Below are 12887 nucleotides of genomic sequence, written 5' to 3' on the forward strand. Positions count from 1 at the left end.
GGCACTTGATACACTTGATGCTATGCTCTGTGAGTATTCTAAGCTCTCACCTTTCCAGAGTCTGTATTGTTTATAACTATTTCAGTAAGTTAAGTTCCTTAAGGGTAAGATCAATTTTTTTTTTTTTTTGTATTTTTCTGAAGCTGGAAACGGGGAGAGACAGTCAGACAGACTCCCGCATGCGCCCAACCGGGATCCACCCGGCACGCCCACCAGGGGCGACGCTCTGCCCACCAGGGGGCGATGCTCTGCCCCTCCAGGCCTCGCTCTGCTGCGACCAGAGCCACTCTAGCGCCTGGGGCAGAGGCCAAGGAGCCATCCCCAGCACCCGGGCCATCTCCGCTCCAATGGAGCCTTGGCTGTGGGAGAGGAAGAGAGAGACAGAGAGGAAGGAGGAGGGGGGGGTGGAGAAGCAAATGGGCGCTTCTCCTATGTGCCCTGGCCGGGAATCGAACCCGGGTCCCCCGCATGCCAGGCCGACACTCTACCGGTGAGCCAACCGGCCAGGGCCAAGATCAATTTTTTTTTTTAATATCCCAAGCCATGTCAATACTCATGTGCCTCGTTCACTATTTTTTCACATGGTTCTGTGGATTAAATAGATTATCTGCAACTGTACCAATACCACTGCCAGGCATTCATCCATTCGTTCATTTATTCATGTGTTTGTTCGATCATTCATTCAACACACACTTACCAAACACCTCCACGGGACAGCTCTCTGGGTTCTCAGACACCACAGCAAATAAGAGAGACATGATCCCCTTGGTGCAGCTCACAGTCTCATGGTCAAGTGTCATTGAGTATGTAAAAAATATATATATAAAATTGAATTAAACAATCGTTTTGTTGTTTACTGAATACTTCTTGAAAAGGAAAAAAGAGAGGTTGAGTACTGAAAATGGGTAAAGCTGCTGCAATTAAACATTTTCTTTTGCATTCATAGAAAGAAAATAGCCACTGGAGTAGGATTGGAATTGAATCCCACCACTTAGGAAGTTTCTTGAGATAGCTGAGTCTCAGTTTCACCGCCTGTAAACTGGGGGTATTTGTGCAGGGTTTTTGTGAGGATAATACATGCAAACTGCATAACCCAGTGCCTGGCACATGGTGTCTTTTTACTGTCGTTTTGTTTCACACCCAATGTTGGATGTGTGAGACTATAGGAGAAAAAGATGAATGCAAACTGACACAGTTTGTCCTTATTTCAACAGAAAGAGGACTTGCCAGACCCAAAGACAGCAGACCTGTATGAATTCCACTTCAGTGACTTCCCCATTACAGAGCACGGGCTGATTAAGTGTGGACTGCGACTGTTTTTTGAAATCAATGTGGTGGAGAAATTTAAAGTACCGGTAGAGGTCAGATAGTCTTTAATGTAAAATACCGGGTGATTCTCTTGCTGTACTTCACTAACGTTTCTTGTGGTTTAAAAGATTAACTTTAGTTTGGATTTTAAATTATTATTAACTTTGTAAATATATCAGTTTAACCTCTGTAAACAAGACCCACCGATAAGATTGTCACAGACCTTCTAACCTTTAGCATTCTGTTTCAAAGTCTGAATGGTGTTCTCTTCATGTGGTGACAGGTTCTTACCAGATGGATGTACACCGTGAGAAAAGGGTACCGCTCCATCACTTACCACAACTGGCGGCACGGGTTCAACGTGGGGCAGACCATGTTCACTCTGCTGACGGTGGGTACATGGTGCAGGAAGTCAGTATCAACCTGCACGTCTCCCTGTTGAGCATGGCAAGAACTGGAGACAGTCCACAGTTTAGTTCAGTTATTCTGGAATGCATGAACCCAATATCCTGTAAGCCCCAAAGGCCCCTGTGGATGATGCCAGACAATATGGGGATCCCTGGGCACTTGGCTGGATCCTCTCTTAAGGGAAACCTTAAACTTACTAAGTGACAACAATCACATATCTCCTTAAAAGAAATTTCAGTTACCTGGTGGCTTTTTTTTTAATTTAAAAAAATTTTCAATTATAGTTGACATACAATATTATATCACTTTCAGGTGTATAGCATAGTGATTAGACATTTATAGACCTTACAAATTAATTATACCTGACACCATACGTAGTTAGTTACTACAGTATTATTGACTATATTCCCTGTGCTCTGATTTATATCCCCATGAATGTTTTATAACTGGAATTTGTACATCTTAAGCTTTTTATTTTTTCACCCATCTCCTAACCCTTCCTATCCTGCTGGGTTCATAATTGCTCAGAATGAGCTATAATAGTCAACAAGAAATAAAACCAACCAGCTCTAAAAATACAGCAGGTCCTCCCCTTCTGCATTGCAGGCAGGCCTCATAACAAGTGCTAAAGAAGTGTATTAATCCAAGTAAATGTATATATATATATTTTTTAGACAGGAAGTCTAAAGAAATACTACACAGATCTTGAAGCCTTTGCCATGCTCGCTGCTGCTTTCTGCCATGACATTGACCACAGAGGCACCAATAATCTGTATCAGATGAAGTAAGTGAACACATGTGCAATATCGACATGTACTGTGACGTGTGAAGGTGTCTAAGGGGAGAATAAATAAAAATCACCTTGTGACCAGATATAGTTGTCAATATCTTTTATCTCTTTTAATCTGGAGTCATTCTTCAACTTTGTTGTGTCTTTCAAGATGTTGATGGTTTTTATTATGTTTTGTTTTTAAGTGAGAGGAAGGGAGATAGAGATAGACACCCACATATGCCCGGACCGGGATCCATGCAGCAACCCCTGTCTGGTACCGACGTTGGAAGCAACAGAGCTATTTTTAGCACCTGACACTGATGTGCTCAGATCGACTGAGCCATCCTCAGTGCCTGGGGCCAGTGCTAGAACCAATTGAGCCACTGACTGTGGGAGGGAAATACAGAGAGAAGTGGGAGAGAGAAGCAGATGGTCAATTCTCTTGTGTGCCCTGACCGGAAATCGAACCTGAGACGTCCATACATGAGACCAACACTCTACCACTGAGCCAACTGGCCAAGGCAGGAGGTTGATGTTTTTGAAGAGTCTAGGCCAGTTGTTTTGCAGAATATGCCCCAGTTTGGCTTTGTCTGGTTGTTTCCAGATTTCTAGATTCCAGGAAATATTTTGGATAGAAATTTTACATAGATATTCTATACTTCTCAGTGCCTTAAATCAGGAGACCTATGATATTAATTTGTCCCATTATGAGGTTAAGTTAAACTATTTATGAATAATGTGAAGCCGATCTCTTTATGCAAAGGTACATTTTCTCCTTTGTACTAATAAATAATCTGTAAGGTGTTATTTTGAGACTGGGTGAATGTCCAGCTCCCCTGTAACCCTTTCTGACTGATGTTTTTTAAATCTCCAGTGCTGACACAGAATATGCTTTTGAATATGAGTTAAAATTCTGATTCCTAACGAGAATATTTGGTTTACCAGAACTGTTAATGATTCCTCCCCTCCTTAAAGTTCTGTTCTTTCTGAAATAAAATCAGAATTCTCTACTAAGACTGTCACCTGTATTACTGATTTCTTCCTTTCTTAAAATTATTTGTTCTGTATTTCCGTAAGATCTTTGGCCTCAGCCTTTTCTCCATCTTAGCTTTTTTCCACCTTGTTATTTTTGATGTCACTCCCCTTCCTCGAACAGGAAGAACTAAAGAAAGACCCAGTGCCAAAGACTGAGAGGTCCGCTCATATTGGGCCTGTGGTGCTAACATTAAGAAACAGAAAATTTAAGATTAAATTTATCTTACTGTCTTTAAAGAGGAAAGAAATGTTACTTTATAAAATGATCTTCATTTTGGTTCCTGGAAATTCTTTTTTTTCCCTCTTTCTTTAAAAGTTTTTTATTTCCAGTTGACATACGATATTATACTAGTTTCAGGTATACAATATAGTGATTAGAGTTAGACATTTATATAATTTATGAAGTGATAAGTCAAAGCGCCTATCTGACACCATACATAGTTATTACAATATTATTGACCATATTCCCTATGCTTTATTTATAATAATTTTTTTTTTTTTGTATTTTTCTGAAGCTGGAAATGGGGAGAGACAGTCAGACAGACTCCCGCATGCGCCGACCGGGATCCACCCGGCACGCCCACCAGGGGCACCGCTCTGCTCACCAGGGGGCGATGCTCTGCCCCTCCAGGCCTCGCTCTGCTGCGACCAGAGCCACTCTAGCGCCTGGGGCAGAGGCCAAGGAGCCATCCCCAGCGCCCGGGCCATCTTTGCTCCAATGGAGCCTTGGCTGTGGGAGGGGAAGAGAGAGACAGAGAGGAAGGAGAGGGGGAGGGGTGGAGAAGCAAATGGGCGCTTCTCCTTTGTGCCCTGGCCGGGAATCGAACCCGGGTCCCCTGCACACCAGGCCGACGCTCTACCACTGAGCCAACCGGCCAGGGCCAGAATATTTTATTCTTAATGAACACCTTTTTTACAAATGGTCTATAGGTTTCAACAGGTTTGCTATGCGTTCTGTAAATCATATTCTACCACCATAAACTCCAGGGGACAAAGATTTTAGATGCAGGATTTGAACTAAACTTCTGAATTTGAACAATAATTCAATTTTATACATTTAACAAATTAGGGTTTGGGTTTTTTGGGATTTTTTTAAGAATTTGTTTTAAAGAACATATTCTCATCTTCTAAATCTAAAAAAATTTTTTTTGAATATGTAACTTTTGACCATTTTATGTAGAAAGGGGGAGAGAAGAAACGAAAACTCCTCAGATGGTAAAGATTCTGTATTGCACGGACATATGACTAGTCTTTAACCAGCTGCAATCAGGGCACGCCCCTTTCCTTCCAGATCCACGTCTCCATTGGCGAAGCTGCACGGCTCTTCCATTCTGGAGAGGCACCACCTGGAGTACAGCAAGACCCTGCTGCAGGACGAGGTAGGACCCCTGCCTGGGTCACCCACAAGAATGCTCGAAAGAGGATGGCCTTGAATTATGGAGGCCAATAGTGCATACTTCACAAAAGTCAATTGATAGACACTGCTGTATTGCAACAGTTTTTAGGTTTCTTTAAAAAAATTTTATTTTTTGTTTGTTTGTTTAGTGAGAAAGAGATGCAAATATGAGCTGATTCTTTTCATCTTTCTTCCTGCGTCATTTTAGTTGTTTATTGATTGCTTCTCATACGTGACTTGACCTGGGACTCCACCTGTGCCAGTGACCCCTTGTTCAGGCCAGCGACCTTGGGCTTCAAGCCAGCGACCTTTGGGCTCAAGCCAGTGATCATGGGATCATGTTGATCAGGGGTCCCCAAACTTTTTACACAGGGGGCTAGTTCACTGTCCCTCAGACCGTTGGAGGGCCGGACTATAAAAAAAACTATGAACAAATCCCTATGCACACTGCACAAATCTTATTTTAAAGTAAAAAAAACAAAATGGGAGAAAATACAATATTTAAAATAAAGAACAAGTAAATTTAAATCAACAAACTGACCAGTATTTCAATGGGAACTATGCTCCTCTCACTGACCACCAATGAAAGAGGTGCCCCTTCCGGAAGTGCGGTGGGGGCCGGATAAATGGCCGCATGTGGCCCGCGGGCCGTAGTTTGGGGACCCCTGATGTTGATGATTCCATATCTCAAGCCTACAACCCCGCACTGAAGCTGGCGACTTCAGGTCCCAGGTCAACACTCTATCCACTGCGCCACCACTGGTGAGGTGCAACAGTTTTTGAACAACTAAGTTGGAAGTAGCTGGGATAGCAGATAAAAGAGCCATGGAAAGTCACAGAATCTCTGTGTGTCTGTAGAAAAGCCAACAGGGGAAATAAAAGGAGATGTATAACTGTAAAAAGGAAAAATGGCACACCTGATACTAATACAAGATAATATTGAATGTCAAGTGTAATTGAAAAATAATTTTTAAAAAAAAGCGAGAGAAAATGGCTACACAGCCACTCATTTTCTTTTTCATTCATGGGCATTTCCTGTGTGACATGGTCTGTGCTTTCAGAAAGTCAAGCTTTGATGTAGAGCAGGGGTCCCCAAACTACAGCCCGAGGGCCGCATGCGGCCCCCTGAGGCCATTTATCCGGCCCCCACCGCACTTCCGGAAGGGGCACCTCTTTCATTGGTGGTCAGTGAGAGGAGCATAGTTCCCGTTGAAATACTGGTCAGATTGTTGATTTAAATTTACTTATTCTTTATTTTCAATATTGTATTTGTTCCCATTTTGTTTTTTTACTTTAAAATAAGATATGTGCAGTGTGCATAGGGATTTGTTCATAGTTTTTTTTTTATAGTCCGGCCCTCCAATGGTCTGAGGGACAGTGAACTGGCCCCCTGTATAAAAAGTTTGGGGACCCCTGGTGTAGAGGGAGGCATGGAATGGGGATAAAAGACAGAATGGGACCGCCGCCTTCGGAGAGGTGCTAAGAGTTCTGGAGTTAGACGCCACTCCCAGAAGTGGGCAGTCATAGGGGAGAAGAGGCCTTGAATCAGAACAACTGTGTGCAGGAAGTGCCTTTGAATGGGTCTTAAATTCGCTTTGATTTGCACGTATCACATGCTACTAACATTATGTGGAATTACTAAAGTCAATCTTCCCTTTATCAGTTTTATCTTAGGGACAACATAGGCCTGTGGAAAAGTGGTGGATATAATCTAGTTATTCTTTTTTTTTTTAAGATCACTTGAAAAAGTTCCAAACCAAAAAACAATGAAAATGAGTCATTTATTAGACAGAGGGGGACATTTGTTTGGTCATGTCAGAGAACTTGTTTAGATTTGCAGGTGCTCATCGAGAGAGGCTTGACTCAGTTTGGATCATAATCTTTTGTTAAAGGCTCAGGGGAAGGAATACACAGACATCTGTCCCAAGTTTCGAGATAACGCTACATTCTTCTAGATAATGAAAAGCCAAGTGGAAATACTTGTAAGGCAGAGTAACCAAGCAGAAAAACGAGGAAAAAAACCAACAAAACGTGACTTGAGTGTTTTTAATAGCCTATGATTTGTGCTGCATGCAGACATGGGGACCCACACCAGCCGTGTCAAAAATCACTGATTTAGCGGCAGGGGGTGGGGGGCTGTTAAAAACAGATTCTGGGCCTGACCAGGTGGTGGCGCAGTGGATAGAGCGTCGGACTGGGATGCGGAAGGACCCAGGTTCGAGACCCCGAGGTCACCAGCTTGAGTGCGGGCTCATCTGGCTTGAGCAAAGAGCTCACCAGCTTAGACCCAAGGTCACTGGCTCCAGCAGGGGGTTACTCGGTCTGCTGAAGGCCCACGGTCAAGGCACATGTGAGAAAGCAATCAATGAACAACTAAGAAGTCGCAACGCGCAACGAGAAACTGATGATTGATGCTTCTCATCTCTCTCTGTTCCTGTCTGTCTGTCCCTGTCTATCTCTGCCTCTGTAAAAAAAAAAAAAAAAAAAAAAAAAAAAAACAAAAAACAGATTCTGGGCTTCTTCTCGTACATACTGACTGGGCTTCTGCATTTTAAACAAGAAATTTAATCATTCTGGCCTGACCTGTGGTGGCGCAGTGGGTAAAGAGTGGACCTGGAACGCTGAGGTCACTGGTTCAAAACCCTGGGCTTGTCTGGTCAAGGTACATATGGGAGTTGACGCTTCCTGCTCCTCCTCCTCTTCTCTCTCCCTTCTTTTCTCTCTCTCTCTTCTCTAAAATGAATAAATAAAATCTTAAAAAATAAATAAAAAAAGAAAAAAAAGGAATTTAATTATTCTGATGCATAGCCAGAACCTCTCCCTGCACTAAGATTTATGCCATAAAATAATTCCTGTTCTATGAGAATTAAAAGGAGAATTGAAAGCAAGTCAGAGATAAGAGCAAATTGTAAATCACCCCATTTGTTATAAATCTTTGTTTTATTGGTTGACACAATCTTATATTTTTGAATAAAAATTTTCTATAATTCCCAGTGATTATGTAATACCACAGACAAATCATGTCAAATGTATTTAAATTTTATTACTTCATTTTACATTTATTTACTAAAGAAAAATATGTTAAAACTACAGTCAAATATTTAAATGCTTAACACTGGAAAGCTCCTCTATCTCATATATTTTTTCCTTCTGGGACTGGAGAGTTTATAAAAGAGTTGTGGTTTTCCACCTTAATTTATTTTAATGTTATTTACTCTGCAGTCTGAACTGGTTTTGATGGCTATATAAAGGTTTATTATTCTTTCTAAACAGGAATAGTGTATCTCAGTAATCTTTACCATCCTAGCGAGGACCTGTCTACAATGCTATTCAAGCTGCTAATTGCAGACTTTTAAGGCCTGTAAATAGAGTTGCTAGGCAATGCAATCACAGAGCTTTTAATAAACAGGCGAATTGAATGCTGAAAAAAATGAAAATTTTAGCCATCATATATAGACAATGCAACTTATTTTTGTATAAAAAAATCTACATTAAAACCCTTTTTATTTTTTTAATAAGGAAGATCTTTAGGATTTAGCTAGCAATTTTGGCATTTCATGGGCATGACTCAAACATTTTGTTTTGCATATTAATAGACTTTGACCTAAAATGTCCTTATATCCCAGTCGAGAGGGCTTCAATGCTTCGAGAATTAGAATCATCTAAACTCTAGCCAGACAGAAACCCACCCTTTCACTTGTGTGAATAGCTGGAAAAACCTTGTTAGTCAAATTTGTAAGAATATACATTTTAATATTATAGTGTTCTGCAGAAATGACAAAATAAATTAGCCTAAGTAGCAGAACCTTTTTGTTATTCAAAACCACTTCTTTACACAGTGTATGATAATTCTATTTATGCTTGTGTGTGTGTGTGTGTGTGTGTGTGTGTGACAGAGACAGAGAGAGGGGCAGATAGGGACAGACAGGAAGGGAGAGAATAAGAAGCATCAATTCTTTGTTGCGGCACCTTAGTTGTTCATCGATTGCTTTCTCATATGTGCCTTGACCAGGGGGCTACAGCAGAACAAGTGACCCCTTGCTCAAGCCAGCGACCTTGGGCTCAAGCTAGTGAGCCTTGCTCAAACCAGATGAGCCCGCACTCAAGCCTGAGACCTGGATCCTCTGCGTTCCAGTCTGAAGCTCTGTCCACCGTGCCACTGCCTGGTCAGGCTATTGATGCTTTTTTATACCAACCCCGTCTTACACAAAGAAGGCACGAAGAAGAAATTCAGTATCTTGTGTACGGTCACCAGCGAGCCGTGAGCATGTTGGCAGTCTTCTCCAACATGGAAACTAGAACTGCCTGTACTTTCTGTGGCCTGTCCTCACCTGGGAGCCCTAATCAGAATGAATTAGAGTCACTTCTACCTATTTTGGTGCGCTACACAAAATTTATGTTTTTATTGACATTTTAATAGTAGGAAGAGAATAAAAACAAACTCTTTCTTGAGAAAATGAGCCCTGGCTCTAATTAAAGGATCGTAGGCTCTGCCTTTGCTTACTTTAAAAAAAACCACAACAATTACATGCATGTATATGTGTTTAATCCTCAATTTTTTCCAAAATGATTAAGTGGAGTTTCCAAAAATACATTTAACGTTAAAGAAAAAGAAATCAAAGGCTAATGGAAAAATAAGACAAAGTGTGGTAAAGGTCCAGAATGTTCCCAAAATGTGTACAGTGAAGTATGAACATTTTTAGACATGGCCACAAATTCGATTAAGAGTTTTCCAGGAACTAACACAAAACAGAAGCAGGATATTTTATATGAATCTGTATCCATATCTTAAAAAGAAACCACTCAGAAGCTTTTAAGAAAGAATCTTGCTACGAAAGGAATCAAAGAGAAAATATAAAACGATGTGGAATTAAGGTGTTTTCAGTTAGTAGACTTGTACATGATTTTAGATAAAAGTGAAAATAAATGAGGAAAAAAAGATAAGTGAAATTCAGGCCTATTGTGCTCTTTATTTAAAAAGCAGTACGGCAAAGTTGAATTACACCTCTTTCCCTTAATTCTACCAATTTTTGAAGTATGCCATTGTTTATCTTTTTAAAATCCAATATTGATTTACTTTGTAAAGTGACAGACCTCTGATACTCTTTCAGCTTTAATACAGCTGTTTTATTATTTTGGATTGGGAAAAAGAATGACTTAAATGGAGCACAATAGGATTACTCATTTATTTTTATATTTCTCTTTATATGTATTTTTTCGCTCATACACATATATTTAACAAATAGCAGCAGGTATTCAGGTTTACAAATGGAAGCAACATACATTAAAATAATTGGTGCATAAAAAATAAATATTGATTTGTTTGTTCGATGGTTATAGCTCATGTGCTCTGTACAATCTGACATTGGCAGAGACAGGAAGTTCTAGCCTACGGGGTTATTTATTTAAATTCAGCAGGCTGTTTTGCTTTCCTCCCTTCCCCATTCTGTTTTTATTTGGCTCTTCTTCCTAACTTTTTATTTGTTTATTTTATTTTTTTAATTACAAATATTTAAGGTGTACAACATGATGTTTTTTGTTTTGTTTTGTTTTGTTTTTTGTATTTTTCTGAAGTTGGAAACGGGGAGGCAGTCAGACAGAGTCCCGCATGTGCCTGACTGGGATCCATCCGGCATGCCCACCAGGGGGCGATGCTCTGCCCATCTGGGGCGTCGCTCTGTTGCAACCAGAGCCATTCTAGCACCTGAGGCAGAGGCCACGGAGCCATCCTCAGCGCCCGGGCCAACTTTGCTTCAATGGAGCCTTGGCTGTGGGAGGGGAAGAGAGAGACAGAGAGGAAGGAGAGGGGGAGGGGTGGAGAAGCAGATGGGCGCCTCTCCTGTGTGCCCTGGCCGGGAATCAAACCCGGGACTTCTGCACGCCAGGCCAATGCTCTACCACTGAGCCAACCAGCCAGGGCCCACCATGATGTTTTGATATACACAGTGAATGGTTACTGTAGTCAAGATAACAACTAACATACCCATCTCCTCACATATTTACCTTTTTGTGCATGTGTGGCGAGAGCTCTCTTAACAAATTTTCAGTGTACAATGAATATTAAAATGACTTCATGTGCTTATAACACTCATTTGTCTAAAAGTTTAAAGCATTTCCACAGATGCCCTGCGGTCGTCCCCCCCCCCCCCCACAGCAGTCAAGGATGACTTTAAGTATTACTGGATCCACAAAGTATATGTCAGAATTACAATACATATTACATTTGGAACATAAAAAAGTACAGCAGTGAGCAAATAAAGGCAGTGACTCACTGACATACACATGCCAGTTCAAAGGCCACTGTGGTGCCAAACTGAGGGGCATGTTAAGTGGGATTAAAGTTATAAATGCCCCCTCTCCTCTTCCTTTTTCCTGGCCAATCCAGACCAGGCTGAAAATAGCTTGTGGCCTGACCTGTGGTGGCACAGTGGATAAAGCGTTGACCTGGAAATGCTGAGGTCGCCGGTTCGAAACCCTGGGCTTGCCTGGTCAAGGCACATATGGGAGTTGATGCTTCCTGCTCCTCCCTTCTCTCTCTCTCTCTCTCTCTCTCTCTCTCTCCTGTCTAAAAATGAATAAATAAAGTCTTAAAAAAAATAGCTTGTATCCAGAAGATTTGGTTCAGAGCGTATGGATAGATATTGTATGCCCAAGGGACTGCTGCAAACTGTCTCAAGTAAGAAATCGATTTTGATCTAGACATGCTTTTTTACTTATACTTCTTGGTGTGTTCAACAGTCGTTTTTTATTCTATCAATTCAAAAAGACTAATTATAGTTGCTATTATAAACTCATTATTTTAGCAAAAAATTTCACAGCTTCCCTTTCTTATATCTGCTGTGTACTTTTTTCCTTTTTTTTTTTGGTCCTGGAAGTAGTTATAAAAAAGATGACTTAAGTGAAGGTTTATATGTATAACATATAATACAGAAAACTTGAGTTCTTGTCCATTTTTTGCTTTTTTGTGTGACAGAGACAGAGAGAGAGACAGAGAGAAGTACAGATAGAAACAGACAGACAGGAAGGGAGAAAGGTGAGAAGCATCAATTCTTTGTTGCGGCACCTCCGTTTTTCATTGATTGCTTTCTCATATGTGCCTTGATGGGGGGCTACAGCAGATGGAGTGAACCTCTGCTCAAGCTAGCGACCTCGGGCTCAAGCTGGTGAGCCTTGCTTAAACCAAATGAGCCACGCTCAAGCTGGTGATCTTGGGGTCTCGAACCTGGGTCTCCGCATCCCAGTCCGATACTCTATCCACTGCACCACCACCTGGTCAGGTCCATTTTTGCTTTCTAATATTTCAATCTCCTGGAATGACAGGAGCCATAGTTGGCCTTGGGGTTTGCAGTTCTATTTTAACCTGAAGCTAGCCTCAAAACTTTATATAACAAGAATAATGATACCGCCTTTGTAGCAATTTACGGTTTTAAAATGCACTCAGTTATCTCATTTGAGTCAACATTCCACCAATATTTATTGATCATAGACTAAGTGCTAGGCAGTTAGGCAGGGCAGCTGTTATTATCCCCGTTTGAGAAAGCAAATACACACAGATGTTAAGTGACATGTCCAGGATTATACAACTGCCAAGTGGTAAATCTGGGAACTGAGCCTGGGTTCCCTGTGAGAGTACTCAGAGACAGTGTAGTGCCATGCTGCATTGGTTTAGATTCCAGCCCTGCCGTGTACTTGCCGTTTAACCTTGGGAAAGTTACTTAACCTCTCTGTGTTGTGGTTTGTTGAGAGATTAAGAGTACGTATTCATAAAGCATTTAGAATAGTGCCTGGTAAGTAGTAAGCATTATGCGAGTTGTTATTAGTGCTTAGTCTAGTATACTTTTCTATGTTATGTCACCTCGATCACTATGTAGGTTAATAGACTATTTCCTCTTTTCTTTCTAGTGAAACTTTTCCTGTATTTCATAACAGTCAACTTTATTTGGCAGAATCACTATATATCAGTCCTTT

General features: G+C 41.1%; 1 protein-coding gene across 1 annotated transcript in view; it reads left to right on the plus strand.

Moving 5' to 3' along the window:
- Positions 1-12887, plus strand: part of PDE6C (phosphodiesterase 6C) — a 47071-nt gene that overhangs the window by 23789 nt on the left and 10395 nt on the right. The window contains exons 12-15 of the mRNA XM_066238677.1: positions 1215-1361; positions 1592-1699; positions 2391-2500; positions 4815-4902. Of these exons, the coding sequence (XP_066094774.1) occupies positions 1215-1361; positions 1592-1699; positions 2391-2500; positions 4815-4902 (453 nt within the window). The remainder of the gene's footprint in view (positions 1-1214; positions 1362-1591; positions 1700-2390; positions 2501-4814; positions 4903-12887) is intronic.

Source organism: Saccopteryx bilineata, chromosome 7 (assembly GCF_036850765.1).
Source record: "Saccopteryx bilineata isolate mSacBil1 chromosome 7, mSacBil1_pri_phased_curated, whole genome shotgun sequence".
Taxonomy (NCBI): Eukaryota; Metazoa; Chordata; class Mammalia; order Chiroptera; family Emballonuridae; genus Saccopteryx; species Saccopteryx bilineata.